Genomic DNA, 14,348 nt, shown 5'->3' with positions numbered 1-14,348 from the left:
GAACATCTTTCTACACACTCTTGTTTCTACTTCCAGCGCAGTGCCACGCACTTAGTGGGGACAGAGGGAATGTCTAGGATGGTGGAAATGGGAGGGAAAAGAGAAAAAGTTCAAGGGTGTGAGTGGTGCTGGGAGGGGTAGTGGGGTGCTGAGACCTCAGCCCAGGTGGTGAGGGGGAGGAGCAAAGAAAACGTGTGTATGTAGGTGTGGTAAAGGGAAGGACACCTGGGATAAGCACCTGAAGTCCTTGTCCTCTGCAGCCCCCCTCCCCCCGTCGCCTCAGCTGCATGCAGCTTTCCACCCTTTAGCCCTCCAGCCTCTCAGGCCCTCGAGCCTCAGTTTCCCCAGCTCAGAAGGCGAGGGCGGGCTTAGGGTAGGCCCCCGGGCCTCGCGCTTCGAAGGGTAACCCGGAGCAGCGGTCCGGGAGCGTACTCCTGAGGGCTCGTCTCGGGCTTACCAGGGTCTGCTCGTACTGCAGCGCCCGCGGCTCCATCCCTTCCGCGGCCGCCGCGGCCCCCGCGGCCGCCATCTCTGCCTACAGCCCTCTGGCCTCCCGCTGCGGCTCGGGCCCGGGCCCGGACTCCGTTCCCGGCCCGCAGAGCCCGCGCCGGCACCGGTCCCGTCCCTGCCGCCCGGGCGGCCGAGTGCAGAGTGCAGCGGGCCCCGTGCGGGCGCTGCTGGCTCAGCCTCCCGCTCGCGTCCCCTCCTCGGCGGGCGGGCCGAGGGCGGTGCCCTCCGTGCCGCTCCGCCCGCCCGCCCATCCACGGGGGCCGGCCCAGCCGGGCGGGGGGCTGCGTTGGGGCCGCCGCCCAGGCTCCGGGGAGGCGGCAGGGGGCGCTTGGAACGTGCTAGCTGGCGCCCCCTCTGCGCGAAGGCCTGGGACTGAGAGGGGCGCCGGGGGCCGGAGTGGGGGCGGGTCCGCTGGCACGTGGATGGGCCGGGCCCGGCCCGCGGCGCGCGGGGAGCCGGGGCAGGAGGGGCTAGAGATGCCGGGACGGTAGGGCCTGGGGCCCGGGGCTGCAGAGCCGTCTAGATCAGACTCTGGGCTCAGTCTCTCAGGAGTGGCGCCCTCTCTTGCTTCTCCGGAGGGGTCGGCGGCTCAGACGGGCCTGGCAAGGCCCCTCTGCTCTGTCGAGGGTGAGGAGCAAAGCTGGGGGGACTCGGAGGGGGACGCTAGGCCCAGAAGGCGGGGGTGAGGAGGTGATGCTCGGAACTGAGACCTTCGGTCTCTCTCATTCTCTTCCCTCCTCCTTTTCTTCCCCGCGACTCCCCTAGGAAGTCGCACCTGGAATAACCCGGCCTGCGGGGTGTACCCGGGTGGAGGTGGGGAGGGAAAGTGAAAGGGTGATGCCCCAGGGAAGAGATGTCTAGGTGCCGGCGAGGCCGCTCCTGGAAGATGGGCGTGGGGGTACAGAGGTCGCTTTTGCCTGGCAGGGCCCAAGGAGAAACTTGAGTAGCTACTGACGACTCGCCACTATGGGGGAAGAGCCTGCTGGGGCTCTGCGTTCTCTATCAGGGTCTGGAGAAGGACAGAGCAGAGGGTGGGGTGAGCACAGGGTGGATGGGCAATGTAAGAGATAGTGTTAGGGGAGAGGCCAGGGCCCAGGAAACAGGGAGTGTGCGGGAGGACGCAGTACCAGGATGAGGGGGCATGTGGGAGGTAGAGGCAGTGCCAGAAAGGGGGCAGTGTGAGGAGCCAGCACCCAAGAGGAAGGGGCAGTATAAAGGAAGAGCTGGTATCCGTGGGCGAGGACAGTGCCAATGAAGGGGCACACAGATCAGCGTCCGGAGGGAGAAGGCAGTGGTCGGGGAGCAGGTAGTCCCAAGCTGAAGGGCCAGTGCTCAGGAGGAAAAGAGCAGTGTGATGGTTGGCTTTAATGCCGGGCCGAAGAGGCGGAGTAGAAGAGTAGGGCCCAGGGGAAGAGGGCAGTGGTAGGGAGGGTGCAGTACCAGGGGAGGGGACAAGTGCAGGCTTTCCTCTTCCCCATAGTGACATCATGGCAAATTCCCAAACGGGACGGACCCGGCTCGGGTGACAGCCAGCAGGGCCAAGCCGGTCCGGCCCGGGCCGGGCTAGGCCACCGTGCCAGCTGGGGGGACGGGGCTCTGTGCCCTGCAGGGTCAGCGCGCTGGGGGCGGAGTTCTGTTCCGCCCGCCCTCGGCGCGGACTGTGCCCTCGGCGGGCACGCAGACCCGCAGTGTAAGGCTTGGGCCGGGCTTCTCTGGGCCAAGGATCAAGGTCCTTGGCTGGGGTAGGCCCCCGTGCATTCCAATCTTCCCGACCCGGACTCTCAAGAGGGCGCAGTAGAGCCTCAGCGTCCAGCGAGAAACCCCGCCACCTCGGCCGGAGGTGGAACTAATCGTGTCCCCGCCCCGGGGCGGAGTTATCCGGCCCTGAGACCCGCCCTAAATCCTGAGGCCTCTCGGAAAGAATCATTAGGGGCGGAAGTTAGGAAGCCCCGAGAGCCAGGCGGCGGAAGTGGTAGCTTTACTGCATGTCCGTGGGCATGCGTTGTTCTAGTTCCTTGCTGCCGCTCTCTAGGCACTATCTTTTTCCCTCTTCTCTACTTTTCTCCACGCGAGGGGGAGCGCGTACCCCTAGGCGTGGTCCCGCTCCCAGCCCTCTGCTACTCTCGTGGCCACCTCACCATGGCGGGCATCCTGTTTGAGGATATTTTTGATGTGAAAGACATTGACCCGGAGGGCAAGAAGTTTGACCGAGGTAAGGTGTACGTAGACTTAGGGGCGGTTTAGAGGAAGGGGCTAACCGCCTCGGGGACACGCCCCTGGGCCCTTTGTCCACCCAACCCACGTGGCCTGCCCCTACAGGCAGTTCCTGATATAGGAATCTCCCTCGGGAAACATTGTATAGATGGGAACACGGAGACTCCGGAACTCGGCCTGGCTTCACACAGGCTGTGCCCTGTGCCTGGGTGGCCTTTTCTCATGGTGCTGGTAAACTGCATTTTTCTGATCGCTCCCCACTCTGTGGTAGGCGCTGTTTCGTGCACCTTACATACATTTTGTCCTACCTGTTCCTTTCAAGAGCCACCATGAGGTAGTTGGTGTCTTAATCCATTTTGTTCCGAGAAGTTAAGTAACTTACCCAAGGCTGCACAGTGAGTAATTCCGACTTCAGAGCCTATATTCTTGTATTGTCCTAAGAATCTTTAGCTCTTTGTGACGTCCTCTCAGAGTTAGAATTGCCTGCTTGCTATACAGCTCTTCATTCTGTCATTGATCAGTAATCATTCCTCCTTGGTGTCTGTCTCTTCCTTTGCCTGGAGACTGAGACGTTCTTCAAGACAAACACCAGTTCTTAGGAGTACTGATAATCCACTCAGCACAGAACCTGGCACAGAAAGACAAAACCTTTGGATGAATGAGTAACTTGCCCAAAGTCAGGTTGTTTCTTTTTTTTTTTTAATTTAATTTTATTATGTTATGTTAGTCACCACACAGTACATCATTAGTTTTTGATGTAGTGTTCCATGATTCATTGTTTCGTATACACCCAGAGCTCCATGCAATACGTGCCCTCTTTAATACCCATCACCAGGCTAACCCATCCCCCCACCCCCCTCCCCTCTAAAACCCTCAGTTTGTTTTTCAGAGTCCATAGTGTCTCATGGTTCGTCTTGCCCTCCAATTTGCCCCCCCTTCATTTTTCCCTTCCTACTATCTTCTTCTTTTATTTTTTTAACATACAATGCATTATTTATTTCAGAGGTACAGGTCTGTGATTGATCAGTCTTACACAATTCACAGCACTCACCATAGCACATACCCTCCCCAATGTCTATCACCCAGCCACCCCATCCCTCCCACCCTCCACCACTCCAGCAACCCTCAGTTTGTTTCCTGAGATTAAGAATTACTCATATCAGTGAGATCACATGATACTTGTCTTTCTCTGATTGACTTATTTCGCTTAGCATAATACCCTCTAGTTCGGTCCATGTCGTTGCAAATGGCAAGATTTCAGGTTTTTTTTTTTTTTTTTATGGCTGCATAATATTCCATTGTGTATATATACCACATCTTTATCCATTCATCTGTTCATGGACATCTTGGCTCTTTCCATAGTTTGGCTATTGTGGACATTGCTGCTGTAAACATTGGGGTGCACATACCCCTTCGGATCACTACATTTGTATCTTTGGGGTAAATACCCAGTAGTGCAATTGCTGGGTTGTAGGGTAGCTCTATTTTCAACTTTTTTTTTTTTTTTTAAAGATTTTATTTATTTATTTGAGAGAGAGAGAATGAGAGAGAACACACGAGAGGGGATAGGGTCAGAGGGCAAAGCAGACTCCCTGCCGAACAGGGAGCCCGACGCGGGACTCGATCCAGGGATTCCAGGATCATGACCTGAGCCGAAGGCAGTCACTTAACCAACTGAGCCACCCAGGCGCCCTCAACTTTTTTTTTTTTTAAAGATTTTATTTATTTGAGAGAGAGAGAGACACAGCGAGAGAGGGAACACAAGCAGGGGGAGTGGGAAAGGGAGAAGCAGGCTTCCTGCTGAGCAGGGAGCCCGACGCGTGGCTCGATCCCGGGACCCTGGGATCATGACCTGAGCCGAAGGCAGACGCCCAATGACTGAGCCACCCAGGCGCCCCTATTTTCAACTTTCTGAGGAACCTCCATACTTTTCCAGAGTGGCTGCACCAGCTTGCATTCCCACCAACGGTGTAGGAGGGTTCCCTTTTCTCCACATCCTCGCCAATATGTCCTTTCCTGACTTGTTAATTTTAGCCATTCAGTCAGGTTGTTTCTTAATCACCTGGGCAGGCCTAGAACCTGGATATTATTTATTGCCAGAGGACCTGTGATTCTTTTCTGAGATTCTGTCCACTTGCCATAGTTTTCTCCCCTGTCCTCCTGGCATTTCTGGTTCTGATTGAGTCTGCACTTCTTTGGGAGCAGATGAGAGGCTAGTGGATGCAGACTGGGTTAGAATGAGTGTTCAATTACATATAATCCTCCAGAGTGGGGTCTGCAGGGTCTGCCCTGGGCCTGGCAATTACCTACGCCACTCTTTCTCTACTTCCCTCCAGTGTCTCGACTACATTGTGAGAGTGAATCTTTCAAGATGGACCTGATCTTAGATGTAAACATTCAGATTTACCCTGTGGACTTGGGTAAGTATTGAACACAGACAATTGCAGGAGGCTTTTTTTCATTTCAGCTGTTCTTCAGCCTCAGATATTGCCATGATTTTCAGGTGACAAGTTCCGGTTGGTCATAGCCAGTACCTTATATGAAGATGGTACCCTGGATGACGGTGAATACAACCCCACAGATGATAGACCTTCCAGGTGAGGAAGTGAAGAAGGGAGTACTTGAAATATGCCTGAGGACTAAGTAGATGAGTGGTATAGAAGGATCCTTATTTAATTTGTGGAATAAATGATTATCAGTAGAATCTGAGCAACCTTAAGGAAATTGCTGCACTTAAGAATTCAAACAGCCAGGTGTTTATCCAGGGCAGTGATGACATGCTTGTGGGTTGTAGCTTATTAATCGCTGAGGAGATGACCACTGAGTGACCCAGGCTGTGTGAGCCTTGCATCTTCGGAGGGAGTTTGGTGTGATGGAAAGGCTTTGGAACTCCACTAGAGTTCCAGTCTCAGCCCTGCCACTTACTTATTGAATAGCCTTAACCTCTTGCAGCCTCGATTTCCCCGTCAGGAAAGTACAGATGGTCACACCTTGCTCAAAGAGTCCCTGGGAGGACTAAATGGCATTGTGTTTGGAAAACGTCTGTTAGATTGTTGACACTTAGTTACCAGTTACCGTTTTTAAAGGGCTTCTTATTACTGTTAACTACTTTGAAGAATAACCTTGCCACCACTGTTCCACAGGGCCGACCAGTTTGAGTACGTAATGTATGGGAAAGTATACAGAATTGAGGGCGACGAAACTTCTACTGAAGCAGCAACGCGTCTGTAAGTTCCAGGGTCTTGGGAGAATCCTTGCCCCCCAGCCCCGTGCTGATAACCTGAGCTCTGCTCTGAAAATCTGGGCCGTGCTTCATGTTTCCTGGGTTGGGTCTCTCTCCCCAAGCACCTCAGACCTAGGTGGGACCCAGAAAGAAACTGTTGTGGGAACAGTTTCCAGTCTGAAATGTAGGCTGCTCACTTGGCCCTTTGTCAGGACCTCGGGGCCCAAGGGTCCAAATGAGAAACTGATGATCTTGCTATGTGAAGTGCAAAGGAAGGTTTCTTCCCCAGGAACTAGATGCAGCATTAACTGATTAAACTGCTAGGCTTTTTTGTTTTTGTTTATTTGTGCGTGTGTTTTGCTACTCTGGAATCCAATCCCTAGTTCTTTGGTTTCCCTGCCCAACTATTTTTTCTCTTCTTTAAAATTTTATTAAAACAATATGTGCCCCTTGTAAGAAATTTGAAAAGCAGAGAAGTAATGTGAAGAAGCAAAAAAAGTCACCTATAATTCCATACCCAGAGGGAATCTTTTACATAAACATTTTTAAATATTCTAGGTTTTTTCCTGTGTACTTTTTTCTTTGAGATCACATTTATTACAATGTTTTCTTCTGCTCTTTTTCTTCAAGTTATGTAAAACAGGTTTCCCCATGTCAGTTTAAAGCTTTTCCTAAACGTTTTTTTTAAATTTTTTTTTTTTTTTAAGATTTTACTTATTTATTTGAGAGAGAGAGAGCACAAGCACGGGGAGCAGCAGAGGGAGAGGGAGAAGCAGGCTCCCTGCGCAGCAGGGAGCCTGATGCGGGACTCGATCCCAGGACCCTGGTATTGTGACTGGAGCCGAAGGCAGACACTTAACCAACTGAGCCACCCGGGCGCCCCTCTCCTAAACATTTTAATAACTGCATAACATTCCAGTAAATGGATATATCTTAATTCATTTGACCATTTCCATTATTCTGGGCGTGTAGCATTTTTCACTCTTGTTGATAAAAAGAACACTTCTTTGCACAAATTTGTGCATTCATCCTTGTCTGAATTTTGGTTCCTAATGACAGAACACTAGAAGGGTACCTCTTTTTCTTAAGCTGGGATGGAGAGCCATTAGGTCGCTGCCGCTCCAGAGCTTAAACTCATGGTACTGGGGCCTTCTGTTTCAGCTCTGCCTATGTGTCCTATGGTGGCCTGCTCATGAGGCTGCAGGGTGATGCCAACAACCTGCATGGATTTGAAGTGGATTCCAGAGTTTATCTGCTGATGAAGAAACTGGCCTTCTGAAGCACCCAGGAAGCCAACCTTGCTGCTTAGTCACTCAGGACTTGGACATCCATTCGAGCCTGAGGAGCAGTTACTACTGACCACCTGTTCAGGAAGGGCTGGCTGGCTGGCCACTGGGGGTGCATCTTTAGGTGGTCTGGACTCAATGGGAAACTTGCCTGTGAAAGACCCAGTGGGAGGGCTTAAAAGGAATCAGAAGTTGTTTGTGTATATGATTTTTTAATTAAACTTTACTTTTTCAGACTCTTTTTCCCACCTTAAAAAAAAAAAAATCTTTTCCATTACTCTAAAATCATTTTTTTCCAATTTGCCTGTGGTATATTGTATTTCTGGCCCACAGCCAGATGATCACATGTCAATGTAGGATCTATTCTGACCTTTTGGTATCTGGGTTTAGGGTTATCTCAGCCTCCTGGTTGACTATCCCCAACATTTATTCTCCAATGTGATTTTCTCTCTGGGAGAGAGAGTATTGTGCTTTTGGCTCTTGAGGGCACCCCAGCCCCGGAAGATACCACCCATTTGGCATAGAATTTTGAATTGGCAAGGAGCCCTGCTTGTGTCCTTCCAACACTTTCAGTCTCTTAGGAAGTCAGATCACGTTGATTTGAATGAGTCACTTGCACAGCCTGGAAATGTTCATTTTTGTGGAAGCTTTGGGTGGAGGCTTTTAGATGCCGGCTTGGGACCTGACTACGAGGAGAGTAGGAAGAGCAGATTTGGTGATTGTAGGAACAGGTGGAGGAGCTAGGTGTCTGCTCTACATTCCCTTGGCGACCTGGAGGGGAGGGTAAGTGGGTAGGGGTGGGGGTTCTCACCAGTGACACTGAACAGGCAGCTGCTGCACAGACCAGTGCAGTGGACGGGGCAGCAATACCAATGAGGTTGGCAGTCCAGTGGCAGTACCCAGGACAATGGAGCAGCCTGACTACAGTCACTAACTTAAAACTGGGCAAGAACCAAATTGAGGAAGTGGTGATGCTCACTAGGACTCCAGCATATGAGCTGGCTCTTCAGTCTGGCATTCGAGGTCTCTGAGAAAGTATCCTGGACTCTGATTTCCCCTGGGAAATTCAGGGTAGCAATCCAGAAAGATGGCGAGTGTGTATTAAGGAGTTTTCTCTTTTGATCTCCTGGCTTTGCCTGGGGAGCCTGTCCCCCTGCTGGGATGCCCAGGGGTGTTTCCTTCCCCATCCTTTTCAGGTCTTTACATGAGGTGTTAGAAATAGTATTTAGGGAAATGGGCTGAAAATGAATGATCTCTGCGGGGCGGGGAGGAAAAGGTGTTTCTTTGGTTTACTATGTGGGGGGGATAGAAGATGCAGTGGGGGTTGGGATGAATTTTTGTAGACTCCTAGAACTTTTACATGGAGTCAGATTTTTGGGGGTGTTTGAGAAGGATGGGTTTAGGTTAGAGTCGGAGAACCTAATTCCCAGTAATAGATAACCTTCTTCCCATGGCAGAAGAGAACTGGCATGCAGTCGGATAGAAGGGTGTTCTGGTTGTAACAGTTTTTTGCATTTTGTGGACAGGGAAGAAGGGATAGAATCAGCCTGACGAAGTTTTGGGAAGGGTTAGATTCTCAATAGGGACAGCTTGGTTCACACTGGAAAAGCCCATGAGTTATTTGCATTTGCCCTAAAATAGGTCAAATGCCAATCCTGGATGCCTGGAACTTACTGGCTGTATACTTCTTGCTGTTTTGCTGTCCTTGTGTCTCATCTGACTGTGCTGAGAACCCTGAAGCCTTTGCCTTTGGTCCCTTTGGCATATCTTGTCCCGGGTGCTAACTCTTTCATGGGCCACAAAGTTCTTCATTTGGTTATTACATTTAGCCTAGTTTGGTATTTCAGTAGATTACAATTTCCACTTACCGTTCTCTTGACAGCATGCTGGAATTGGTAGTGTGGAACATCTGTTTTCTCCCATGCAAAAACTGACACCCTCTGAGATCTGAACAACACTTTTGAGCTTTGTGCATTTGTCGATTCCTTCTCCATGGCAACAGTTCCATCCATGATGGGAAAGGAGGACACCTGGAGATGTCTAAATTGGTCACCCCGTCCAAGAGCTTTGGTTTTCTACTCAGAACTCTTTAATTGTTGATGTATTTCCTCCCTCAGGACTTGGACATCTTTTCTAATAAGCACAATCACTGAGTGATCTATTGGACAGTGCACCACACTAGGGACCGTATGGGCGCTAGTCAGCTCAGGCTGTTTCTTCTCTTCTTGCTCACAGGCTGTGTGAGCACTGAGAGCGTGCCTGGCTTCTCTGAGACTGATAGCATCCCCAGCCTGATAGAGGTGTGTGAGCACTATAAAAGGTAACCTACATAAGGCTCTTGGCACACTGGCTTTCATTCTTCTTTACTGGTCCTGGGGTATTTGTGGCAGTGTTTGGAACTCTGGGATCTTGGCTTTTTTACCTACATGGTAGTGTTTCCTCTCCTTTGGGGAGTTGAGAGGGGAGGGAAGAGGAAAAAGCTTCTGTTAGTTTTCCTACAGGAGCCTCTAGCTGTAGGGTTGACCTTTGCAATGGAGTTTTTGTTTGGGGCAACATAAACCTTTTCCTAAGCACCACGGTGGCACTTATTTGCAAAGCCCCATAAGCCGGGCTTCTTCTCCAGAGAATTCTTAGCAGAGTTCATGGTGGTCACATAGGGCTGCTTTTTAGATACCGTGGACTTCTGGGAATTGGGAAATGAGCCTTCAACTTGTACTTGTCCCTCCCGCTGTGTGAGCCCTGGGAGACTGACTCTTGCCACTTCCTGCACTTCCCCCTGACCTCCACAGGAGGGAGGCAGGAACCCGTGCCTGGTGAAGCTTCCTGCTGAGCTGCTGAAGCTCTCGCTGTTTGCTCAGCTGTCCCATCCAGGTTTTGTCTTGACTGAACTGTCTGCAGGGCCTTACCTGGGGTGTGAGGCTCTCCGAGGCTTCCTGTTAACTTTTTGGAGGGGAGGGAAGGGGGAGATCTATTGCCCCCTGAAGAACTTTTTTCCCTTGCTTTTCAGTTAGCTTTTGGGTATTCTTATTTATTCTTTATTTATATAGGCTCAGTTTTGTTGATTGTGTAAAGACAGCCCTTCTAAGAGACTACTTCTCATTCATTTTTCAAGAGTAAGGATCTCCTTAGAAAAGGAGATCAGAGTCCCACTGAGAATGATAGTGAAGGGGATAAAGAGACTAACCTTAGTTCTGAGTAGAAAACCAAAGCTTTTCCCCCCTGTTTTCTAACATAAGGTCAGTCTCTACCCTGTTCAGAAGTCAGGCTGGTCCAGCCTTTTGCAGAATTGTATGCAAAAGAGCACGTAGAGAATTAGTAAGTTGTAAATTTGTGCAGAAAACAGACCAAAGATAACTAGCTGCTCTGGTGAATATTATTGATAGTTTAAAAAAATAGCTTCTGAAGTTTTACAATATACAGTGAAAAATGATCCCCTTTTCTGTCCCGTGTATCCCCCTTTAGCAGGGCTTTGGGTTTCAGGTGAAAGCAGGAAATCTGGTATAACTTGACTCCCAGGGCCTCCCCTCCTGGAAAGGGAACTTTACATGGAGACAGTGCTGATGCTGGCAGGGCTGGAGTACCTTACTCCTCCTGAGACAGATTCTGGAAGTGAGGGTAGGCTGCAATTAGAAGAGGACTGGTCGAGTTGGCTGTCACAGTGGGGTCAGGAGATGGAGGTTGGAGCTGGCCCCGGGGGGTTGGGCGAGGTGGGTGAAGGAGAGAAGAGTGTGTATTGCCCAGTAGGAGGATGGGTTGGGGAAGGAGAATATCCAGGCCAGAGGTCGGGGGGCAGGGAGTCCATGTCTGAAGTTCCCGGAGGGATGTCTGGGGCTCCTAAGGCCATGGGTGAGGGTCCAGGAAAGAGTCCATGAGTTCCAATCAAGGGTCCGTGTGTCCTGTTCAGGTGTCCAGGCATTTGGTCTAGGGACCTGGAGGTTTGGTTCAGCAGACCAGGAATCTTGGCTCTGAATCCCTGCAGCCTCTTCAGAAGTCCAGAGCCAGTAGTTCTGGCTGAGACACTGGAGTTTGTCTCCAACAATCCAGAAGTCCTGTTTGGGAGCTTGTGCAGTGTGAGCAATAGAGAGGTATTGCTTGGGACAGCTGTCGTGGGTAGGGCCTGCTTGACACACAGGGTGGGCCCTACTACAAGCAGCAGGAAGCGCACCTTTCCTCGGAGCAGTTGTTGGAAGGTCAGGAATATGGCACTGGGATCCTTGTGAGTTGTGGTCCTGCCCTGTGGAGGAAGCTGAGGGCAGAGGATGGGCCTGAGGCCAGAGACCTGGGCCGGATATCATGCCGTCCCTCGTCTCCAGGGAAAGATAAGGTGCCAGCACCCAGACTTTATGGCTGGGAGGGAGCACTCTTTAGTTGGTCAGCTGTGCTACCCTCAGGATTCCCAGAATTCGCCTTTCTTCCCTCAGGTCTTCTAAAGGGACTGAGTCAGCAAAGGACAGTTTCTGTCGTCCCCTTGACTCAGGACTTACTTACCTGGGTTCCAAGGAGGCCCTGCAGGGCCCCAAGGAGGAGACGGACCTGTCCGGAAAGCTGTCCCAGGAGGGATGAGAGGCAGGTGGGTCCCAGTTGTCTCCGTGCTGCCATTACTGCCTCCAGCAGAAGGGCCGCGGCCCCCAGAATGTCCTGTGCCTTGGTCTTCTCCTGCAAGAGAGATGGAAGGGAGAAGCGGCCTACTTCAAAGGGCATGCTAATAGCGGGTGGGGACCCCTAGGAGTAGCCAGCGGAATGAATCATAGGAGCTGAGAATTGGACAGGACCAAGGTCCCACCCAGCCCAGGAATTCCTTCACAGTCTCCCGGCAATTGGTCATCAGCCTCTGCTTGAATAACTCCAGTGTCCGGTAACCCAGCCTGGTCTTCCACTTAATTTCAGTCAGAAAAGTTCTTTTTCCCCCTTACTCTACGTTGGAATCTGCGCTATTATAGTTTTTAACCCCTCGGTTCTAGTGCTGCCAATCTACTTTTTCTGCTACAAAATCCTAGAATCATGGTTTTTTAAAAACTTAACGGAGAGATGAGACCATCACAAAGATCATAAAGATGAAGGAAAGGGGCTTACAGTGATCAATGGCAGAGCTGGAACTGCAAGGGATCCCTAGGAATTGCCCTTCATCCCTGGCCCAGTTCCACCCCACCCCACGACCTGAGGGAAGAAAGGGGATTCTAGGGATCTTGAGGGTAGAAGAGCTGACCTTGCAAGGAGTGCTCCCTCCCCGGAGGTTTCCCGAGCCTCAGACTAAAGCACATCCAATTATACCACAAGACTTAACAACTTTTCTCCAAGCTCATCAGACAGGCTTTTTTCTTTTTTCTTTTTTTTTAAGCCATTCCTCACAGAATGTGTTTTCTAACCTCTCACTGTTCAGGTTGCTTCCTCCTTCTGGACACATGCTAGTTTAATATGGTCCCTCTGAATAAATTAGCATGTGTCTAGAGGAAGGTATCCAGTACTCAACTCAGTACTGTTAAGTGCAGGCCACTTAAAGGTTTTTAGGAATATTTCCACAAGGTGGATGCTAAACATCTAAAGCCACCTAGAATCACTAGCTTTTAAAATAGCTGCTTTAATAGTATTACCTGCTAAGTCTGAGGTCAACTCAATCCTCTCAGATCTTGTTCATAGTAAGTTCTAGGGCCAGAAGTTTATATAAGGGGAAGTGGGGGCATTATGGCCTGAAAGCTGGAATAGGACTTTACTCGATTATTTTGAGTAAATGTAGAATTTTTTGTATATCTCTGTTAAATTTTACCTTGTTTTTGATCTAGCTTTTCAGCAATGTGAATCTTGATTCTATCTTTTGCTATTTTACCTCTGCTTCCCAGTTTTGTGTCATCTGGGGATGACAGATCAGTCTTACTTCTTCATGCCAGCTTAAGAAGTTTGCATGGGAATAGGTCAAAGGCATGGCTGTGAGAGACTTCCATCCAGCTTTTCTGGGTGTTCAGCTTTGAATCTATTTTCACATACTGGGACTGCAAGCCATCTTGTCCAGAGGATATCATCATAGAGGAATGTAGATTAGGTTAGGGTGGCCAAGCCCAAGGTGAGATATTTTTAGGAAGCTTAGGAATTTTGAAGAATCCATGGAAAGCAGTAGAAAACTGATGAAGACAGGAATTAGGGAAACCAAAGGAAGGGATGGCTTTCTTACCTTCTGGGTTTTCCATTCTCCCAAGCTGAAGTCCACAGCAGGCAGCAGGACAGGTGTGGACAAAGGGTTAACGTCTGGACACTGGTTCTAGTGAAAAAGATTGGTGGTGGGGTGGGGTGGAGAAGGGAGCTCAAATAAAGGAGGGGGGGTGGTGACCCAGTGACCAGGAGTAATATATGTCCAGACTAGAGCTTTTAAAAGTGGACTAGATTGCAAATCATCATCCTCATCAAGGAGTGGTGATGGGGAGGTGGCGGTCTTACCAAGGACAATATAGGAAGAACAGTGATCGGTCCGGGGGTGAGAGGGAATGATGGGAGGAGGGGTATCTGATGAGTTAATGGACAGAGGGGAGAGTGCTGGGAGATCCTCACCAGTCTGCTGTGAAGGACATGGGAGTCTCGAAGCAGTTTATTTAGGAGACGGGGGTCACAGGCGGGAGGAGCCGGGAGGCACAGATCCAGTCTTGCAGTTAGGAGAAGCATGACCACGAGGAGCAGTTCTTAGATGAGGAGAAGTGAGGTTGACAGGGTGGATAAGGAAGAAATCATTGTCAGGTGGTAGTCCAGGAATTCCCAGTTAGGACCCAGACCTGAAATCCAGGGAATTTACCTTTCAGAGGCCTCAATCCTGGGAGATTGGGTTCCCTCCGCCCTCTACCCTGGAGGCAGCACATCTCCTTTCTCTTTCCTCTTTAACCCCGCTGTGATTTGGCCCTAGGTCCTGCAGGTGTGTTCTTACCAGTCGGCTCCATTCTGGCCAGGCTGTCTGGTAGGAGCGGCTCCCTGGATGGGGCCTCTCCCCTGACTCCTTCCTGGGGCCATGGAGGCGGCTTGGGCTCCGGCACTTCTTGCACGGTGGGGCACAGGTGGGCTGAGGAAGAGGGTCTGGAATCTATCCTGCAAGTGACAGGAATAGCTGCTGGGAGGGCATGAGATGCTGACCAGCC

The 14,348-nt window shown here is 50.6% G+C and overlaps 3 protein-coding genes across 5 annotated transcripts in view; 1 reads left to right on the top strand and 2 right to left on the bottom strand.

Moving 5' to 3' along the window:
- Positions 1–529, bottom strand: part of CLCN2 (chloride voltage-gated channel 2) — a 14,329-nt gene extending 13,800 nt beyond the window's left edge. The window contains exon 1 of the mRNA XM_021692604.1: positions 458–529. Within this exon, the coding sequence (XP_021548279.1) occupies positions 458–529 (72 nt within the window). The remainder of the gene's footprint in view (positions 1–457) is intronic.
- A 444-nt stretch (positions 530–973) lies between these two features.
- Positions 974–7,469, top strand: POLR2H (RNA polymerase II, I and III subunit H). Of its 3 annotated transcripts, XM_044920015.1 has the most exons (6): positions 974–1,137; positions 2,584–2,722; positions 5,061–5,144; positions 5,228–5,321; positions 5,868–5,951; positions 7,109–7,469. In XM_044920015.1, exons 2-6 carry the CDS (start codon positions 2,650–2,652, stop codon positions 7,224–7,226), a joined length of 453 nt encoding a protein of 150 aa, XP_044775950.1. In that variant the 5' UTR covers positions 974–1,137; positions 2,584–2,649; the 3' UTR covers positions 7,227–7,469. The 3 variants fall into 3 exon arrangements, with proteins under 3 accessions (XP_044775950.1, XP_021547976.1, XP_044775951.1); XM_021692301.1 differs by lacking the exon at positions 974–1,137 and having other exon boundaries at positions 2,449–2,722; XM_044920016.1 differs by lacking the exons at positions 974–1,137; positions 5,868–5,951 and having other exon boundaries at positions 2,449–2,722.
- Positions 7,470–10,499: 3,030 nt separating this feature from the next.
- Positions 10,500–14,174, bottom strand: THPO (thrombopoietin). Its single transcript, XM_021692556.1, has 5 exons — positions 14,141–14,174; positions 13,774–13,901; positions 13,400–13,486; positions 11,722–11,889; positions 10,500–11,479 (listed from the first exon to the last, which is right to left on the bottom strand). Exons 1-5 carry the CDS (start codon positions 14,151–14,153, stop codon positions 10,898–10,900), a joined length of 978 nt encoding a protein of 325 aa, XP_021548231.1. The 5' UTR covers positions 14,154–14,174; the 3' UTR covers positions 10,500–10,897.
- Between the last annotated feature and the right edge of the window lie 174 nt (positions 14,175–14,348).

The sequence above is a fragment of the Neomonachus schauinslandi genome, chromosome 1 (assembly GCF_002201575.2).
Source record: "Neomonachus schauinslandi chromosome 1, ASM220157v2, whole genome shotgun sequence".
NCBI classification, from domain to species: Eukaryota; Metazoa; Chordata; class Mammalia; order Carnivora; family Phocidae; genus Neomonachus; species Neomonachus schauinslandi.
The sequence above is the reverse complement of the archived record's forward strand: the minus strand, read 5'-3'. Positions and strand labels throughout refer to the sequence as shown.

Bases quoted from the DNA above. Each gene is read 5' to 3' on its own strand.
- POLR2H (XM_044920015.1), top strand. From the start codon at position 2,650: ATGGCGGGCATCCTGTTTGAGGATATTTTTGATGTGAAAGACATTGAC. The intron at 2,723-5,060 runs GTAAGGTGTACG...ACTTCCCTCCAG, and splicing joins GGGCAAGAAGTTTGACCGAG to TGTCTCGACTACATTGTGAG. The intron at 5,952-7,108 runs GTAAGTTCCAGG...CTTCTGTTTCAG, and splicing joins ACTGAAGCAGCAACGCGTCT to CTCTGCCTATGTGTCCTATG.
- THPO (XM_021692556.1), bottom strand. The intron at 13,487-13,773 runs GTGAGGATCTCC...CTTTTTCACTAG, and splicing joins ATGTCCTTCACAGCAGACTG to AACCAGTGTCCAGACGTTAA. The intron at 11,480-11,721 runs GTAAGTAAGTCC...CTCTGCCCTCAG, and splicing joins AGGGCCTCCTTGGAACCCAG to CTTCCTCCACAGGGCAGGAC.